The sequence below is a fragment of the Serinus canaria genome, chromosome 1, assembly GCF_022539315.1.
Source record: "Serinus canaria isolate serCan28SL12 chromosome 1, serCan2020, whole genome shotgun sequence".
NCBI lineage: Eukaryota > Metazoa > Chordata > Aves > Passeriformes > Fringillidae > Serinus > Serinus canaria.
This window is the reverse complement of record NC_066313.1, coordinates 86,799,049-86,818,745: the sequence shown is the minus strand read 5'-3', so window position 1 is coordinate 86,818,745 and position 19,697 is coordinate 86,799,049. Positions and strand designations below refer to the sequence as shown.

The 19,697-nt window shown below is 39.5% G+C and overlaps 1 protein-coding gene across 3 annotated transcripts in view; it reads left to right on the top strand.

The window, feature by feature from the left end:
- The window catches only part of UXS1 (UDP-glucuronate decarboxylase 1), a 55,400-nt gene extending 41,069 nt beyond the window's left edge, over window positions 1–14,331 (top strand). For all 3 annotated transcript variants that reach the window (XM_030234838.2, XM_030234837.2, XM_050978021.1), the window contains 6 exons: window positions 5,065–5,184; window positions 7,211–7,254; window positions 8,298–8,358; window positions 9,779–9,836; window positions 12,151–12,254; window positions 13,499–14,331. In XM_030234838.2, coding sequence (XP_030090698.1) covers window positions 5,065–5,184; window positions 7,211–7,254; window positions 8,298–8,358; window positions 9,779–9,836; window positions 12,151–12,254; window positions 13,499–13,630 — 519 coding nt within the window. In that variant the 3' untranslated portion in view covers window positions 13,631–14,331. The remainder of the gene's footprint in view (window positions 1–5,064; window positions 5,185–7,210; window positions 7,255–8,297; window positions 8,359–9,778; window positions 9,837–12,150; window positions 12,255–13,498) is intronic.
- The last annotated feature ends 5,366 nt before the right edge of the window (window positions 14,332–19,697 follow it).

Here is a 19,697-nt window from a genome sequence, read left to right as displayed (position 1 = left end):
GCTGTTACTAGTGGAAGAAACCTTACCTTTTGAAATGGTCTGATTTCCTCTCTGCCAATAAGCATTGTGCTTTTAAGAGGATTTTCAGCAGGAGTGACCTAGCCCCAAACAGTAAGATTTGCAGTATTTCAAGCTAAAATATTTCCAAAATCCCTCACCTGCAATAAAAATAAGAAACAGGCAAAGTTATTTTGCATTTTTTGGTCATTCCTTAAAAAGATTTCCATCATCATGCACATTGCCAAGTACCTTAAATACATAATAGTGTTTCCAAAAATTGTGAAGCAAAACTGACCTTCTGCATTATATCTCAGACAGCCTGTTTGAATCAGAATGGTTTTTGAATCTAGTCAAAGTTGACTATTTGCTGTTGTCAGAGGTCCTCAATAGCTTGTCCTGACCAAGGCATTTTTAGTGTGTTCTTTTCTGCTGGTGGTGTTGTTTTGTTCACTTATTTTGACCCTGTGAATTAAGCACTTCTTGACATTATCACCTGAAAAAGTGGTGAGAGGGGAGTTTCAGCACACACTATCACAGTGTGAATTTTGTGCTTCATTCAGGACTTACCATTCAATTATCTGTGCAACCTTAAAAAAATTGTATTTGACATTCTGGGGCTACCTGGAAATCTTAGTACTAATGTTTGTGCCAATACTCTGGATTAATTTAAATACTGACTAGAATCTGATGCTACCTTCATGGCAGGGATCTGCATCATCTGCTTAGGTGTGTTTTAAATAAAAATACACACCAGTTTAAATGCTGTGCATATTCAGGGTGTTTTGTGAACTAGATTTCTTTCTTTTCTTATACTACTGACCTGTAAGGAAATTCTCCAGAGCTGAAGAAACACTTCAGGTCACTAGGGAGTGTTACAGGAAAGTTTGTCTTCTCCTTCCACATTCTTCATCCATTTTTTCATACCAGCTATGTGACCCTGAAAGCTTTGGGGGTAAGAAATGGGCTTGGTTGTGATACAGCTATCACATTAAGTGATAGTTTTGGAACTGTCTTAGAATAGCTGAAGTGTTGAACTATAAGCATAACATTTCAACTGTAAAATTGTAGGCTGTGTTCAGGGACCTGCATTATGCCCAAAGTATAGAGTCAGATGATTGAGGCTGTCCTTCCTAACTTGTTTAGGAGTTTTAGTGTTTGTGTAATTCAGATCTCAGCATCACTGTTTTTGCAAAATAATTCTAAAAATCTGTTAGTGTAGTGTTAATGGCATTTTTTTTATACAATTGACAGCACATACAAATAAAATTCCTTGGACCCAGCCTCACTGTAGAGTAGTGTAGCTTAAACACATCATAGATTAATTCAGTGTACACAGTGCTAGTAATTCTGCTGTGATTGCAATTCAGAGGTTTGGGAACAATTTTGAGAGTTAATGATCTGTGAAATACATGGGAAAGAATATGTAAGAAAGGGACTATTAGAGCAAGGAATGCTGACAACAATGTATGTAATTTTGGCTGAGACACTGGTAAAGATTTTTGTCAGGACCAAGTGATACCCCTGCTACTGTCTGGACTTCTCCAACAGATTTTTTTAATTCCAGTTGTCTGCAGGAGAGCAGAGATTTTCCTTTCCTGATCTTTTATGCAAGGAGGTCTGGCTCATACTTGCTGTTTAGATAGATCCACAGACTTTACAAAGAAGGAAGCACTGGTAATTAATAGAAGCTTACCTGATATCCTTGTGAATTATGGCCACAACATGTCATATTCAAATTGTTTTGGTTAAAAGAAACGTGGTATTTAAATTGTATTCATCTGTTTTCTAAGACAGTCAACACAAGAAAATGGCTGTTCTTAAAAAGCTTATAAAATTAATATATGTCTTTTTAAATTAAGGAGTTATTATAGCATCCTTGATACCCTTGATATTTCCTGGACCTGAGATCTTTAAAACTAAATCACCAGCAAAGACCCATGCTGAAAACCGTGGACAGCTTTGTTTTGCAAGACTGCATAATTAATATTAAATTTTAACTGACAGCTATAGAATACTCTTGAGTACTTATTCAGAGGCAGTATCTCTATAAGCAACCTTTTCTGCTTCTTTACTGTTTATTTTCATCTGTACAGGCACAGTCTCTGTGAAGAAATTCATACTGATAAATAATAGAGTGAGCTGAAGTGTTTTGCTAGTCCACAATCCTGCATTTTATGATCTTGCTCTCAGGCTCTTTTTTGGATTGCTCAAGGCGTTTTCTTTCTGATCAATCTGCTGTGGGAAGGCATTGTCTTAAACTGTGAGGGCAGAAGGCAGCTGATCGCATTTTATCTCAGCATTAGGGATAAATCTCAAGCACTCTTATGTTTAGCAGTATAAATATGAGCCAAAGAGGTTTTTTTTCTTTCTCTAGGGTGTAATAAAATACTGTACATGACTTACTGCTACAAATCTGGGGAAGTAATTGACTTTGATAGTGGGAATATGGTAGAGGTAGTCAGTCATTACTAAATGTTATTGATAATATTCAGAGTAACAGGACATAGCTAACACAGAGTTGATACAAAAAGGAGTAGAGTTACTCAGCATATAAAAAGGATCACTTCAAATGAGATGTTCATGGAACAGCAAAAGGAAAGTTATGACAATTTTTAAGTTACTGTCTCCAAAATCTCTTTGTCTGCGGAAGAGTTTCTTTTGAGGTGACAGATTCCAGTTTTAAAGGGGCAGATGAAAAATTAGCTGAATAGAAAATAGATTTTTCAAAGCAGTAGACTGCAGGGAAAAGCTTTGCTAAATGATACTATAAATAAAAGGTTACTCATTTTAAAAGACAACATTACAGTGAGGTGAGGTGAATAAATAAAAGGGAGAAGAAATAATGGGTTCATTGTTACTATGAGTAAGTGCCTATAGAGAATGTGTTGTTTTTCTTTTCTAGATCCCTTGCTAGTTTCCAACCAATACTGGAAAACAAGGCTCCTGCTGTAGCTTGTGCAGTGCAAGAGAGGCTTTTTGGTCAGCATTGTTGAATGAGTTATTTTTATCTTGAATACTAGCTTCCAAGTGCCTTATTTTCTGCACTTGTTATTAATGGCAGTATCTGGAAAGCCCATCCGAAATACAACCCCTTCCTGAAGGAGTCAGTGGCCTTCTTAAGATAAAGTGCTGGGCAAAACAAAGGAAGGAGCAGCTCTATAAGAGTATATATTTCCAAATGCTTTGAAGGCTTTGGGAATGGTTCTGTAATGTGCTGCTAGAAGTATTTGAAATGTTACACTGCTGTACATTTTAGCTAGCAAGAATTAAAGAGTATGGTCCCAGCTGATGTTTTTTTGCATGGAAAGAGACTTCTGCTCTTTCCAGAGTCTCTTTCAGCAGGAAGCACCCAGTGGATGTTGTGAGGTTGGCTTTTTGCCTCTGTTGTGGATACAAGCTTGTTGGACAAAGACTGTGTATCTTTTCCTGTGGCACAATAGTTACCTCCCTTGTTGCTGTTAATTTACCATTTAGTTGCAGTTGCAAACAAGGTTTGATCATGACAAATGAAATCTTACCTGCAGTTAAATGGAATTGAATGTTGTTTGACTTTCTCCACAATGGGGGGTGTTGGGCTTTACCTGTACTACTTGGTGTTTCTGATTTCTCAACACCAAGTAGTAGCTGATGTGTTGAATGTGCCTTTTGCCTGTCTCTTGCCTGTAAAAAGCTAGTTCTACTGCTTTCACAAAACATCTTTGAGGATTTGTTTATTAATCACTTGGAGACCTAAGAGAGAAGGTCACATTTTCCTGCAAGTGTCTCTTGTATGTGAAATTACATATATTTCCAAGAAGAATGTCTTTCCAGATCTCTTCTGAGTGAAGTGTGTGTGAGCTGCAGCTTGTACTGAGCTGCAGATGTACTGACAATGTACTTCTTCCACATATACCCTCTTCCAAGATGAGAGCAAGCATTGGTCTAAGCCTTAGTAAAATATGTAATAAATACAAGATGTTCTGTGTATCCTCTGAAGGAATGGTTATGGAAGGAATGTTTGCAACTCCAGAACACTGTGGTTGTGACTTCAGTTGAATCAGAGCACACAGTTAGCTTCAGACAAATTTTTTCCAGTAACTGATACAAGGATGTCTTTTTCTGGGAGGTGGGAGGACTAGGTAATATGAGGAGGATACATAGGCCTGTATTGAGGTTGATACCTTCTTCCCTACCTTGTGACTGTCACTTTCAGATGGTAGCATCTATCTGCTTACAGCATACCATATTGCTCTGAGCTCAGCAGTATCCTGTTTTAGCTCACAAGGGCCAAACATCCTTCTTGTAGGCTTTATCATAAACTGTGGCTTGTCCAAATGAATGTATCAATCAAAATAACTCAAGAGAGATTACTTCAGGCTGCAGTCTCTACCTGTTAAAATGCTTTGTCCAGAAAGGTTCCAATTTCACATATTTGTTGAATTTTACTTTAAAGATTTCCAGAATATTCTGTAGAAAGAACTTCTGAAAATGATAAAAATGTTTGTCAGAAAAAACTATGCCATTGAAGACTTTGATTGTAATGTAATTTACATAGCCTAATAAGAAGGGCACTAGAAAACATTGTGGCCGTGGTTACCAAACCACTTTATGGCCTTTGTAAAAGATACTTCTCTGACATGTTCAGCTTTTCTGAAGTATGGACTTCTATAAACTATGGAAATGCAGCCTTGGTACTATATCTGCTGATTGTGAGACTTCACTTTTATGTGCAAAGAAAGTAGCTAAGTCCCAGGTGAAATAAGTTGTTATTGGAAGGGTATTATTGAAAAATCTTCCATGTTCTTAGTGGAAGAAAATGCATGTGCTAAAATCATGAGCTGTTCTAGCACTGATTTAGATTTGCATTACAAATACTGAGAGCTAGTATAAATTAGCTTGGTGTATGGACTACATTTTTCACAAGGGCTCAGGAGAGATTTGAAGTGTTTCATTATTAGAAAATAATGCATGTTGAAGCTGAAGGAGGGATTCTTAAAACGCTGTTTTGTCAGGCTAGAGTTTACACATTTAGGGAGATAGATGCTTTTATTAAGGAAGTAACAATTCTTTTTTCTTTGGCTACAGGAAGGAGTTGAAGTGAGGGTTGCCAGAATATTCAATACCTTTGGTCCTCGAATGCATATGAATGATGGAAGAGTTGTCAGTAATTTTATCCTGCAAGCTCTGCAGGGAGAACCACTAACAGTAAGTGATGACCTCCTGGTGGTGTGAAGAGCCATTCACTTTTATATCTTGTCCGGATGTGTTGCAAATGAGGATAGATTTTAGACAATACTGATGTTCCCCTCCTCCAAAATGCAGTGTTGCAGTATATCAAACGTAAATGTATGGAAGTACATGTCTGAAGATGTGCTCTGTTGATGGGATTGATCTTTCCCAGCAGGAAACAAGGCTACCAGTTGAAATTTGCACAAACATTTCAGCATTCTTTATATTGGGGATATAAACAAAATCCAATCATTGCCATGCTGACTGAACTTCAGCAAGAATGTTATTGTAATAGGAGTTAGAACAGAATGTTCTGCCGAACATCACTGTTCTGTAGGAAATAACTGTTTGATGTTGAAAATTACTGAATCTGAGAAAAGAAGTAAGGGGAGAGTTCTTTAGCTGACCAGGTCAAATAAAATTAATTATCAGCAATAAGCGGTGACTGAGACCTAAGAAAAAAAACATCACTCTTACGTCATCACAGAATTTGGCTGACAGGAATACCAAGTGTGTTGACTGTCTAGAAACTCTATGTATTTGGTCTCTCAGTTCAGAGCACTTGTTCAAACAGGGAAAATACTCTCTTGAGAGAACAGTGTCACTGAGTTGTAGAAATTCTGGCCTATGCAAACATGACGATTGTTGTTTTGTTATTCCAAAGGAAGATTTATTAAAAGAAACTGAAAGATAGAATCTCTATTGTATTTTCCAGCTATTGCCTGTATGTGGGAAAGATAACCACATGGGTGACCTTGCAAAAATCATGTACAAACACTTAGTTGTGTAAAACTTATCCTACATGCTATAAGTTAAGCTGAATGCAGGAAACTCTACATAAATACATAAATCAGCTTCCTATTTGTTTGGGAGTCCATTAGGCTGATATTATGCTCCTGGTGTGTTCCTATCTGCATCAGTTTTTGGATAAACTCTTAGACTCCTGATCATACCCAGTGTGTGCTGAAACTGGAATTCTTTTGGGCTCTGAATCAGCCTTGGAGAGCACAAGGCTTACCAAGTAACAGATGGCCTGTGTACCATTGTACCGCCCTTTCTGTCCTCAAGGAAAACAAGCATGCTTTCTTTTCTGTCCTTCCAAAAGCCTTTCTGTTGCAGCAGGTTGATGGCAAAATGTGTGTGTCCCCAGTTAAACTGAAATGTTTTCATCTCTTAAATGTGCCTGCCAATAGCTTTCAGAATGTAAGTATTCATGTTCTAGAGGCTTTAGTGCTGCACTCGGTTAAAATGTGAAAAAAATAATGGCATCAAATACCATTCTGTACACTTCAAGTATACATTAATGTCTGTTTGAACTTCAGCAACTTGCTCCAAAGTACCAGCATATAACCTGAGAAAACTTCTTTTTTTTCCCTCTAAGGTTTTCATACATATCTGTACAGGTGACTTTGTGAATTGTATCATCTAGAAATTACTTTGCTTCCATTTCCCTAGATAGTAATATTTAGAGCCACATGATTTTTGATTTATTATGTCCTGATTGCTTTAAACACGGTGCTTTTTCTCAACAATTTTTTTAGCAACCACTAACATTTAGTGGTCTCTTTGATGCTGGCTGTTGTTAATGTGCAAATCAAAACTGCTCACCATAACCACATCTTAGTAGTCTGAAGTTTGCTTTAAATGTTTGGCACTCTTTTCTGGCTGTGAGTGCAGGCTGCACCTTCTTCCAATGTTCCAGAAGAGCACAAAGCATCACTCTGTCCTACACCCCGAAGAAGGTTTTCTTCATGCAGAGTTCTGATTAACAAAATGCCTTGGGATATGTTTACTGGAGACAGATCCAAGAGGAAGATGACCTTCAGTGAACTGATACTTTGCCAAAGGCTCTGCAAGCACATTTCTATCCATTCCTGTAATATTGAGCTTGTGTCTTGAGTGTTTCTTCTTGAGGCAATTTTTTAGAATAGTTAAGAGAAGATAATTGGGCTAGAGAGGGCTTCTGTGTTTATTAACGTGCCCATTTTTCATGTGGTTTTAGGTCTATGGACCTGGAACTCAGACAAGAGCTTTCCAGTATGTCAGGTAAGCCTTGTTTGTTCTTGCTGATAATTTACTTCATGGTTCACTTAGCCTGGTCAGCTTTGTATGCATGTGCAGTTGCTTTATTTTTTAAAATAATTTTTTAATACAAGCACTCAAAAAAATATGCACCCATTGAAATCTGATTTCAGCATTCCTCAGCTGCCCAATCTGCTTTACTGGAGCTCTTAGGATCCAGCTTTACTTTCAGAAGGGAGACATAAAAATTTTTTAAAATCAAGGAGAAAAACATTAATTGGTTTAGAATTTTACTTGAGATACTAACATGCTCTTCCCTTCCAGAGGCAGCAAGTAGCAGACAAGTTTTTAGTGCTGAACAGTTTGTCACTCCTTGCATTTTAATGCAATGCTGCCACCTCGTGTCTTTGGGACTGCTGTGGTTGCTGTGCAGACTGTGCACAAAAAAAAAAAAAAAAAAGGCTAAAAAAATCCCATGCTGAACTTCTGGGTTGTTTTAAGCATTTTTGGCTTGGAAATACTCTTTTTTTTTGCTGAAGGTGGTATCAGTGGTAATAGATGTTAAAGAAACACCATCCGGTCCAAGTACCCATTCCTTTCTTGATTTTGAGTCATAATGAAAAGATCTGGATTTCTACGTCTAGGCCCAAGGTGCTACATCTGTGGCTAATAATCCAAAATAACTTTGGGTTATATTGCTGGGGGAAAGTAACATCAAAGTACTGGTTTTCAACAAACTTGGTTTAAAAAAATTTGAAAATGAGAAGACAATTCAAACAGCAGGCTGCAAAGCAGGTGGTAGTGTTATGTGCCTCTGCATTACTACTTGCTTTATTCTGTTTGAAATTCATTGGAAATTAGCCTCCAGATACCGGAGAGAAGAGGAAATATTAAGCATTTTTTAATACAAACACTCAAGAAAACATGCACCCATTGAAATCTGATTTCAGCCTTCCTTAGCTGCCTGATTTACTGGAGCTCTTAGGAGTCAGCTCTCTTTTTTAGACCAGGAATATTATGTATAGAGAAGTGGAAATAGCCCAAATCTGTTCTTCCCTCTTTTACAGTGATCTTGTGAATGGGTTGGTGGCATTGATGAACAGCAATGTCAGCAGTCCTGTCAACTTGGTGAGTATGAGTGCTCCACTCTCCTGAGTTACAGTGCACTGGTCAACACCACCTCTGTTTTCCTCCTTGTCACTGATACTGATTTCTAGAAAAAATAAATGGAACGAAAAAAGGTCTTTCCATTATGAAGAATCTGTTCTCCCATTCTCTTTATAAGTAAGAAGACTGAGCCCCTGGATATTGAGATTGTACATTTCCAAGAACAGGATAAAGTTGCTGGACTTTTAAATTTGTTTTAGGAAGATGGATGTAATTAGAATAGGAAGGGAAAAAATATGGGTCACACATGCAAAGTGCACCAAGAAAATGATTGAAGACTGATTTTAGTGGAAAAAAAGCACTGAAGGAATACTTAGCTCTGGATAATTAGAAATAATTTCATACTACCCTGGATTCAAGGAAAATGTGATAGTATTTTGTGGAATAGTTCTCTAATATAGTTTAAAATGCTTGGAGCTTGACTTGTCTAATAAGATTTTTGTTCTGTCCTGTTATTCTTAGTAGTGGATTTAAGAATAGGAAAAGGATGCATACCCCAAGTAATTTCTTGTGTATGCCAGCTTTTGCCAAATCAAATATTCAACTCTGCAGGACAGTTCATTAGATTTTCCTTTTCTCCTGTGGCCATGAATTAATTTCTGTGTTTCTATCCAAATGCTGATACGTTTAAACTCTATCACATGCTTTGTCTTCAGAAAATTCAGTATTTAAATCTATATGTATCTTAAGTGCTCAGCTTTTGGTCAAACAAGATGTGATAAAGAAGAGTTTTGAAACAAGGAAAGCTAGGGATGGAGGGAATTGAGTCTGATGAAGGGGAGCTAATGCTAGCAGAAAGTGTTCAGCATTTGATTGTAAAATATTGATCAGGAAATTATGTGCAAGTTGGTTAAATAAAAAAAAAATGAATATTGCAAAGGAAAGCAGATAGCCCTTCTGTATTGATATGTAAGCTGTAGTGGATTCAGAAGCAATTGCTTGCAGCTAAATGAGCCTGGGTTCCTAACTTTGCATGAACCAAGAACTTAGCATACTTCTTCATGATACCTCAACTGGGCACAGTCCTTGAATCCAGATTCCCAAATGATATGGCTGTGTGGGCTGCTTGGTGAAATAGGGCTTTACTGTGATTGCCAGCTCTTTACAGACTGATTTTATTTTTTTGGGGGCGGGGTAGGGGAGGCAGAAAACAACACCTCCCTACATACACTTAATTACCAACATGAATACAATGGAGGAAAATTTTCTAATGAGTAAGGAACTTGTCAAAGGTGTTTTTTTGTTGTTTTTTTTTTCAACAAAGTAGAATAAAGCTTAAAGTTTAGCTTTCTCAGAGTTGAACCTGCCCCTGTTGGAACCATGTCTAGCATGTTGTAAGGTGTTTAATTGTAATTTAAATGAGTGTCTTTTATATTTGTAGGGAAACCCAGAAGAGCACACTATCCTAGAGTTTGCCCAGTTAATTAAAAAGCTTGTTGGTGAGTACAATTAGTAATTCTTTTGTAAAGTTTATGAAGTACTTATTGTCATTAGATAATTATTAATTGATTAGTGTGTGTAAAATGTGGATAACTTAATTAGTCTTTAGATTTTTAATAATTTTAACAAAGGCATTTAATCATATCAGTAAATATTAATAAGATAATCAAAATCATCTCAATTGTCTGTAAACTGTTGCATGAAGAGTAGAATGAATACATTTTCTATGTGTCTATGCAATCTGTACCCACTGGTTTTTATAATGTTTAGACAATTTTCTAGGTTTTAGCACAAGGACTATACAAAAATGAAGTGTAAAATGTGTGAATGAAAATGTCCTGTAAATTATCTTAGCTGCAATAGAGATACTTCGGGAAGGTGGTTCACCAGTTGTGCAGGCTGTATTCCTTCAACTAGGGTTAAAAACCTCATGCTGTGGCAACAGTCTTTCTCTGTTCTCTTCACTGTTTCTGACAGTGATTCTTGAAAGGGTTGACAGCTCCTGGGAAGAAAACACTGTGGCTTCCTCCTCACTCTAGCTCTGACACCTGTAGCAAATCAGAGCTCTCAAGAACGGAAGGAAATGATTGTGCTTGGTGTTCTAGTGTGGCTCCTTAATGAGTTCAAACATCCTGCTGCCATTAGGCAATGGCTTTTAAGTTTGTACATTTCAGAAGTGCTTCTGACAGATCTGAAAAAGACAAGTTCAGACATATAACACAGAAGCTGATGCATGTGTTGTTTCTAATAAAAGACTGTTCCCTCTGGAAAACTTTTGTGAATTCACAGATCAGGGAAGGAAATGGAAAAATCACAGCACCAAACCCATCAGACAGATAGATTAATTGTCACCTCTGTTTTTCTGTTCACAAACAACTTGATGCGTTCCAGTCCACTCAGGGAGGCGGTTTAGTTCTAAAATGGCATGTAAACTATTTGCTAGATTTGGGTAGAAGAATTGGCCTCTTTCTGTGTGTTGTTCTGAGGAAAGGCAAGTGCTTGGTTATTTAAATCAGACTGGAGAGTATGGGCAAAAAGGAACTGATGCCTTTTTGTAATGCCAAAGTGCTGACAATCATGGAATGATTGAGCTTGGAAAGGACCTCTGAAGGTCACTTGGTCCAAGCCCTCTGGTCAGGCAGGGCAGCCTACAACCAGCAGTGGCCCAGGACCGTGTGCAGATGGCTTTTAAGTGTCTCCAAAGGCAGAGACTCCACATCCTCCTTGGGCCATATGTGTTTCAGTTTGTCTCTCTGATCCTGTCACTGGGCACCACTGGAAGGAACCTGGCTTTCTCTTCTTAATCCCTCCCATCTGGTATTTATACACATGGATTAAATTCCCCATAGCCTTTTCTTCTCCAAACTGAAGGGCCCCAGGTCTTTCAGCCTTTCCTCATATTTCAGTCCATTCATCATCATCGTGGCCCCTTTGTTGCACTTGCTCTGTATTTCCCTGTCTCTCTTGTACTGGGAAGCCTAGAACTGGACCCAGTTCTCCATATGGATCTCATCAGTGCTGATTAGTGGGAAAGCCCATCTCCCTTGTCCTGCTGGCAGCACTTCTGCAGCCCAAAGATATCATTTGCCTTCTTTGTGGCAAGCACACATGGGTTCATATTCAGCTTGGAGCCCACCAGGACCCTCAGTCTTTTCCTGACAAGTTGTATTCCAGCTGGTTGGCCCCCAGCCTTTACTTCCCCAAATTCAGGACTTTGAACTCATTGAATTTCATGAGGTTCTTGTGAGCCCTTTCTGCAGCCACCTTTCTCGAGCTCTGGATGGCAGCACCATGCTCTGGTGTATCAGCAATTCAGTATTGATCCAACGTTGACCCTCAGGGTATAGCCCGAGTTACCAGTCTCTAACTAATCACCATCCTCTGGGCCTGGCCATGCAGTTTTCTGTCCCCCTCACTGCTCATCCAGCTCATCCACTCAGTGAGGGTGTAATGGGAGACAGTGTCAAAGGCATCACTGAAGTCAAAGCAGGTGATATCCACTGTTCTGTCCTTTGCTACTGAAACAGTCATTTCCTCATAGAAGGTTAATAGACTGGTCTGTGAGCATAACTTGATTTTTGTGAATCCATGCTGAAATCTTTGTGAAATGCTTTATGGACCCATGTTGCTGTGGGACAGGTGGATCACCTGGTTGTTGCATGAAGTGCACCTGTGTCTGTGCAAAGCATTTCAGTGATTGAATTATGAAGCAGAGAGCTGCAGAAAGACCTATGCTGCTCCACTTGGTAGAACAGATGTAAATGCAAAGCATAGTGAATTGCAGATGATAAATCACAGTATCTTGTTTAATAGGCAGTGGGAGTGAAATCCAGTTTCTCTCAGAAGCACAGGATGATCCTCAGAAACGAAAACCTGACATCAGAAAAGCCAAGTTACTGCTTGGCTGGGAACCCGTGGTATGTACAGATGAATTACTGTTTCTGTGTGGTAAAACACCAGGAGGCAGAGGGGGCTGAGGAGGGGCCACATGATAACAGTACATTTCCCTTACTGGAGTATCTGCCTAATGCCATCTCCAGAACAGTTTTAACATTTTAACTTTTTCACTTGCATATTATGAAATGGTTACCTTTCTGTAAGCCAAATAAATCATTTGCAGTGTATGGTACATAGTTACTTACATTACCAAGCCTGTAGCCAGTGGGTTTGCTGGTGCTGCTGCAGTCCTCGTTCCTGTTGCTGGCAATAGGAGTTGGTTTGCTTTGAGAGGTAAGATCTGCCTAATTCTCAAAAGTGGACTTTCATAGCCAGCTCCCCATTCTAACTAGCACGGTGGTTTGTAGCTTTCTTTAAATTTGCAGACAAAAATCATTCCAGGAAACATGTGAGCCTACCTATTAAATGTAAGCCTAATAATAGAAAAAGATTCAGACCTTCCTGAAAGGATTCACAGAGGCACCTGATATTGATAGACCATGTCTGACAGCATAAGGGTGAAAGCAAAGTGTTGCAAACACAGAAGGTTTAACTTTTGTATTTCTGGCCTTCTGTGTTTGGCACAGGCAGTAAGAAAACTTGCTCTGAAGTAGCAGTTCAGAGTTGGTACAGCAAGGCAAGCAGTTTCTGTGCTGCTGTTTTTATCTTCCTGTACTGATGATGGTGTCAGCAAGCATGTCAGAGCATATGGCTCCTGAGAAAACAACTCCTCTGTCGTTCCTGTCTCCATATTCTATGCCTGTGTTTAAGCACTGCAATTTGTAGGATTACAATTATTTGTATAGGATTGAAGAATATCAAATGAGATACTGGATGCCAGCTTTATACCATGCTGCGAAAGATGATCGTTAATCCTTACAAACAGAAGGGGCTTAAATGCTGGGTGCTTGTCTCTTTCAATACATTAGGAACTGAAAATAGAATTATGCATGTCTGTTTTGATACTAAACAGACCCATCATAACCATGTGTGAGATTTAAATTTGTTGGGGTTTTCTACTTATGTCAGAAATACATGGGCTGTTTAAAAGCTGAACTGCATCAGCAGTGAGGAGATGTAACCAGCATGTGGTGCTGTTAATACTTAGATTGGCTGAGTGAGATTCCCTGGCTCCCTTGTGATAGCTGTTTTATAAAAGATGCTGTTGTGAAATGAGGTGATGTGAACCTAGAGTGATACGATTCTCTCCTCACTTTTGGAACAGGTCCCATTGGAAGAAGGTTTGAATAAAGCAATTCATTACTTCCGTAAAGAACTTGAGTATCAGGCAAACAATCAGTATATTCCCAAACCAAAACCAGCAAGGATGAAAAAAGGAAGAACAAGACATAACTGAAGACTATTAGTTGGACAGGAAATTCCCCGCTTGACATTTGACGGATGTAATTTTTTTTAATTTTTTTTTTTTTTTTTTGAGAGAGAGACTTTAAAACAGGTATCATGAAGAACGAACTGGAATTTCATTCTGAAGCTTGCTTTAAAGAAGTGGATGTGCCTAAAAATAACATAAATATTCCCTTTCCCTGCAAATCTTGCCTTGCACTTTTTAAATCTGTCTTTTTATGTAAAATAGAGTAGAAGCATCTTTTAGTATCTTCAAGTTTTATATCTTGATGTGAGATCATTTTGTTGTGACTGTCCTTGACAGTTTTATTTACTGGTTTCTTTGTGAAGCTGATGATAAACACAAATGGGATGAAAAATGCCAATTTATTTATAAAATGGGTACTATAAAATATGAGATGTTCTACTATGCATAAGAAAAAAGCTAGTGGTATTGTCAGGTGAGAGACACTGACATCTGCATATAGAAGAGTTTAAAAGAATTCTGTATGAGAGCTTTATGTATTCTTTAAAGGAGAGATTTTTTCAAAGGTTTAGTTTTAGTTGTACACTTGAATTTGAGATATTTTCATTGATTACCATGGATAAGGATATTTTGAATCACTACTGTGTTGTGCGTACTCTGGGAATAAAGTTAATGTATTATTGGTTACAGTGGTTGAATATGCTATTTTAATAAAATACTGAAACTTCTGTTTGCTAGTTTTAAGGTTTCACTGTGGGCATTTCTCTGGATTTGCACATCTGTGGATTTATTGTGTATTAAATATGAAGTAACAGTCTGTAAATAATCCACTCAAAGTTAATAACTTTGATCTTGCGTTGCTTGTCTCCTAACAGATATATAGTAAGGGTTGCAGGATGTCTGTTGAAATAGATCAGACAAAACCATCCTGATTTATTCCAATTCAGGTAGTTGATAGTGATGCAGGAATATAATATTTCTTTAAACCATGGAGCCTAACTTCAGCCTTCCTGAGGAAATACTGAGGAAGTGTTTCTATTTTAAGCAGTTACCAAAGTGCCAGTAAATGCTTTCAACTTTGGTAGCTATGCCTGTCGTCTTAGCAAAAACAAAAACAAAAAAAACACAAACAAAAAAAACCAAAACCCCCAAGAAAAAAAAAAAACAAAAAAAAAAAATTAAAAACTCTTCAATTTTCCCCTTATATTGAATATTTCTCCTAGTTTTTAAAAGATGTTTAAAAGGTGTTTTGGCTTCGTGCCACTCAAAATTGAAAATCCTAAACCTCATCAAGCAAAGTGACTTGACTTTATCTCATTAGAGCTTGATGGTTTTATTAGTTTTTGAGTATCTCTAGGTTGATGGTAAATTGGGAGTTAGCAGTAGCAAAGATGTTATGCCCAGCCCTAGGAAGACTCTGAGAGCAGTGTGTCATTTAGGCCCCTTTGTCTGACCTCTCTGCCAGAGCCTCACAGTGTTTGCATGGCTTGGAGTCCCATCCCAGTCAGTCTGCTAAAGCTCCCAGGGAGTCCAGCAGTGGTGGGGTTGCTGAATTCATTGCTGTGCCCTGCCTGGGGTGGGGCTGCAGGGATCTTTTAAGGCTTATGGGTTTTCCTTGCTCACAAGTGCACGTTTTCTCCCATTGGAAATCTGCCATACAGCCGAGATGGGGAGCCATGGTGCATTTTCCTGTCTGGATTCAGAGATGGAATTTAGATATTATACATTACCTTCTTCTTTTCACAGCCAAGCAGCTTGAGATCTGCTTTTTTTTGTATGAAGCCTTTTTCTAGGTTCTTGATCTGGTTTTTATTCCATATTAAATTGCCTGAAAAGTACACCATGGTGTGCTGCTCCAAATGTGCCTGTAACCTGTCATTACTGAAACACTCACAAAGCACAGCCTCTCCCTGTACTCGAAGCCACAGCTGGACATGTGTGAAAGTAGTGCCCACTTCTTCAATAGTTCTTTGGAGAGAACTGTAATCAGCTGCCAGCATGGAGGTTTTAACCCTTAAAACTCTTAAGATGGAGATTATATTTGGGGGATGATGCTCTTTCTCCTTAGATTTCACTCCTTGTGCAAATTGTGCCATTGAATGCCAAAGTCTGTGAAGAGATGGGACATGGGTACAACCCTGGTCACACATTCAGCTCAACCATGGAGAGTAAATGGGAGCTCTGGCTACCACTGTTAATTCCAGAGCTATTTTTTTATTTAATCCAGTGACTTCAGTACTAAGTATGTGAATTTGTACAGGCACAAGCTTGCTGCTACTGACTAGCACAAAATGTGTATATTCAAAAAAAAAAAAACCCTGGTAAGTCAGAACCTTTAGATACAAGAGAGAAGGATTTAAAAGCTCTTTAGGTTATGTCTCAGCCTGACTTCCTTCATAAAAGGAGCAAATTGGAGAGGCCAAGTGTCTGGTACCAGTACAACCCATCTGTGAGTGTGTGTGATGCCTCCCACTGGGCCTGAGCAACAAGACTGCGGATTTGCTGCTTTCCTCTTCTGTTTTTTGTTTCAGAGGTTCCTGATTCAGCTCCCATATTCTTTTTTAATAGTGTCTTCCAGCAGCAGGAGCTGAGGTAGCTGTTGCCCTTAGGTTTTGAAACCAGTGACGTGGGGCTAATTCAAACGGCATGAATCATGTTAAGAGTCTGCTGGTGCTTGAGACTGAAAGTCTGGGGTACTTTGAAGTTGTCTGGTCTGAACTGAGTCTTTAAAAAGGCAGATGGAAGTTTGCAGGTGCTCTGCTCCTGTCTGGGTTTAGACATATCAGCAGGAGAAAAGAGGCTTCAAGTGTGTTGGGAACCACAGGTAAGAAAGAGCTGCTGCATCTCCGGAAGAGTTGCTTTTGATGGAGGGTAGCAGAATACAGCACTGAAAGCTTGGGAATACAGGATTTGGGAGTAAATGAAGCTGAGATGTGCTCTCAGGAATTTTTTTTTCCTTTTGAAAATTTGAGAATTGAAATTTTCAGCTGTCATTGGGTCAGGCAAACAAGGTAAAAATAACATGACCAAACTTGGTTGTGCCTATTTACTCACAGTGATCTGTACAAATGGGCAGCTCAGCTGGTGCTGGGTGCAAGTCCTCACTCTCAGTAGGAAATAAACAATGCAGCAGAGGGAACTGGCCAGCTTAGTGCTGCTGAGTGGGACCAGCTTTCCAGAAGGGTGTGCAAGGCACCTGCTGCTGTGCATCCTTTGATCCTCACAAGTAGGACCACTCCTGCTGCTGGAGGTTACAACAGTGTAAGATCCACAGTTGAATTTTATTATTTATTTCACGCATGATGTACTTTTCCTTTATTTCTCTATGTGGGCTGCTAAGGAGCATTGTCAGCCACATTACTAGTCTACAGGCAAGTTACAGAGGGGCTTGCAGACCTAATTTATTTTAAATTGTTACATAAATATGTAATCTAGAGAATCCTCATGCCTAACTTTTTGCTATATGGGGAAATAAGGATCTGTTAGTTTCTGTTCTAAGGTGTTCGCAGCTCCCCTTAGCCTGTATAGATTGGTTTGGTAGCTGGTGAGTTCACTGCCATCTAGGTATTGATGTCTTAATCTATTTTTTTCAACAAATTTTTAGAAACGTAATGTATTGGAAAAAATACAGTTTTTGCCAGGGTTTGAATTGAGTTTCAAAGTTGAAAGAGGCATAATTGTCTTAGAGAGCAGGCTACAGAGGGCAAAACAAGGCTTCAATTAGTTTGATGGATTGAGCCAGTCCCCAGCCTTGCTAGTATTGAGTTCAATGCTACGTGAGGCCAGAAAGTCTCTGAGGGTTGTTAGGGGCTGGTCCACAGGAAGAAGATGCTTTGTTAACAGTGAGGGAACTGTATGCTCAACACTGCTAGCCCTAACAACCTTACATCCCCTCCCTGAAGTTCCTGGGAATGTAGCTGCCACAAATCCATAGTTCCTCTGTTGTGAGCATTTCCCTGTGCGAGGATTTCAGGTGGCAGAAGGGAATGCCTTATTTGCAGCTCTTGACTCTGTAGAGTTACCATGAAGAGCAGCAATAGTTCTGAAGCAAAACAGAGCTCTTTCTATATGGCAGGAGGCTCCTGAATGCAACTCTGTATCAACAGGGAAGCTTTGCTAAAATAACAATTCATATTTCTTGCAAAAAAGAAAACAGATTTTGGCTTTCTGTTCCTTGTCTCAGTCCTTCTATGGCTTATTTCATAATAGCAGATCTGACAAGTCTTTATCCATCTTGGTTTGTTGCCATATACAGCCTGGGACAGGCACCAGCTTGTTTATTCATGCAGTTTTTTCCCTAGATGCTGACATACTCTTCAACAAGGAGCAAGATCCTCTGAATGTGCTGGTCCCTACCCTAGCTGAAACAGTTGGAAGGTCCAAAGCACAGGGAACAGTGGCCTTAAGTGCTGTCAAAAGTGCTGTCAAAGCACAAGTCACAGGGAACAGTGGCCTTAAGTGCTGTCAAAGCCACGCACAGCAACGTGGGCTCCATCCACCCCACTATAGAGAAAGCTGTTCTAAGCAAGGAAGGCTACATCTTCCACCTGGGAAACAGTCCTGGGATAGAAGTGCTCAATCCCCCATCCCCAACATGTTTGTATCACAAGTAGGAACTTAAAGGAAATGATGACCTGTCCTCCTCAAAAAAAAAAAAAAAAAAAAAAAAAAGGCACAGCCATAATACTTCCAACATTCTTTGGCAGAATGGTTTGCTGGCAGGTGTTACCAGCAAAGGAGGCAGCACTGCCCTGTGAGTCTGATGGATCTGCCTGGCTGACATGGACAAACTCAGGGATGTTGCAGCATCAGGCTTTGAAACATGAAGCACTGGAGCATGGCCAAGCTGTTCCTGCTCTGAAAGGAGCCTCAGTGAGCAATTGCTGCTCTTCTGTCTTGCTGGAGAGGTTACATTATGTCAGTGCTGGGATGGCAGAGGGTGATGCTGATGTGAAGTGCTCTGTGCTGTCTGCACAGCAGCATGGAAATGCTGAGAGGAGGTGCACAGTTCTGTCTATGTTTTGGGACAGAAATAGTCAAAGGAAATTAAACTTTGGAGCACTCCATGCATATCTGATGATTTTTTTTTTCCCAGTAATCTTCCTCCTTTTGCCCAAGCCTGATTGCTCATCCTTGCTTGCTATCTATCATTGCAACTGCTGCACTGCCAGGCAGGTGCACCCCTGTGCATCTCACAGAGCAATTGCCTTGGGGTGAGTGACCCCAGCCAGCAGCAAAGTGCCCTCATAGCCCCTTCCTCCTCCTGCCCCAATGGGAGAGAACTAGACAATCAAATGGGTTCTCTTAGGAGCTGAGGTAAGAGCAGTTTAATGAGTGAGGTAAAGAAGAAGAAAACCCAAATGATGCAAAGACCACTCACCATCTCTCCCAAATAAGCCTGGTGCTCACCCAGTCTCTGAGAAATGGTTTCCATGGAAGGCAAAGCCCCCACCCTCTTCTTTTTCCCAGCTTTTAGTGTTGAGCAATTGCATCATTTGGAATTGTCCAGTTTGGGTCAGCTCTCTCACCCAAGTACCCTCCCAGCCTCTCACCTACTCCTAGCCTGCCTGCTGGGACTCTGTGTGGAAAACTGGCTGTGCAGGCACTGTTCACCCAAAGCAAAAATGTTTGTGTTCTGCCTACACTGCTTTAGTCACAAATCTAAAACATATAATCATATGTGTTATGTAGGAAGTTAACTCTGTCCCACTCCTTAACCCTGCAACACAATATAATGGGAAAGATTTTTTTTTTTTCCTCTTGGAAAATTCAGAAGACAAAGACCATAGATTTGGTTGTGAGCCTGCAAGGCACAGAAAGCTGCTAGACTGAGTCAGCTTGCAGGAATGGACAGAGTTTACAAAGGCCTAGGGAGGGATGGATGGTCTTTATTTACAGCACTTTTTTTATTCTTCCTTATTCAGCTGGTCTGAATTCCCAATTGGAAATTCTGGGAAATGATGGAAATTACCAGCATGGTTCAAATGTTGCCAAATTCAGTGCACTTTTTGGATAATATACAAAATGAAAGTATTCTTCTAGGAATAGGTGTTTTCCAACTGTGCAAAAAAGTCTGTGCTTGACTCAGAACGGG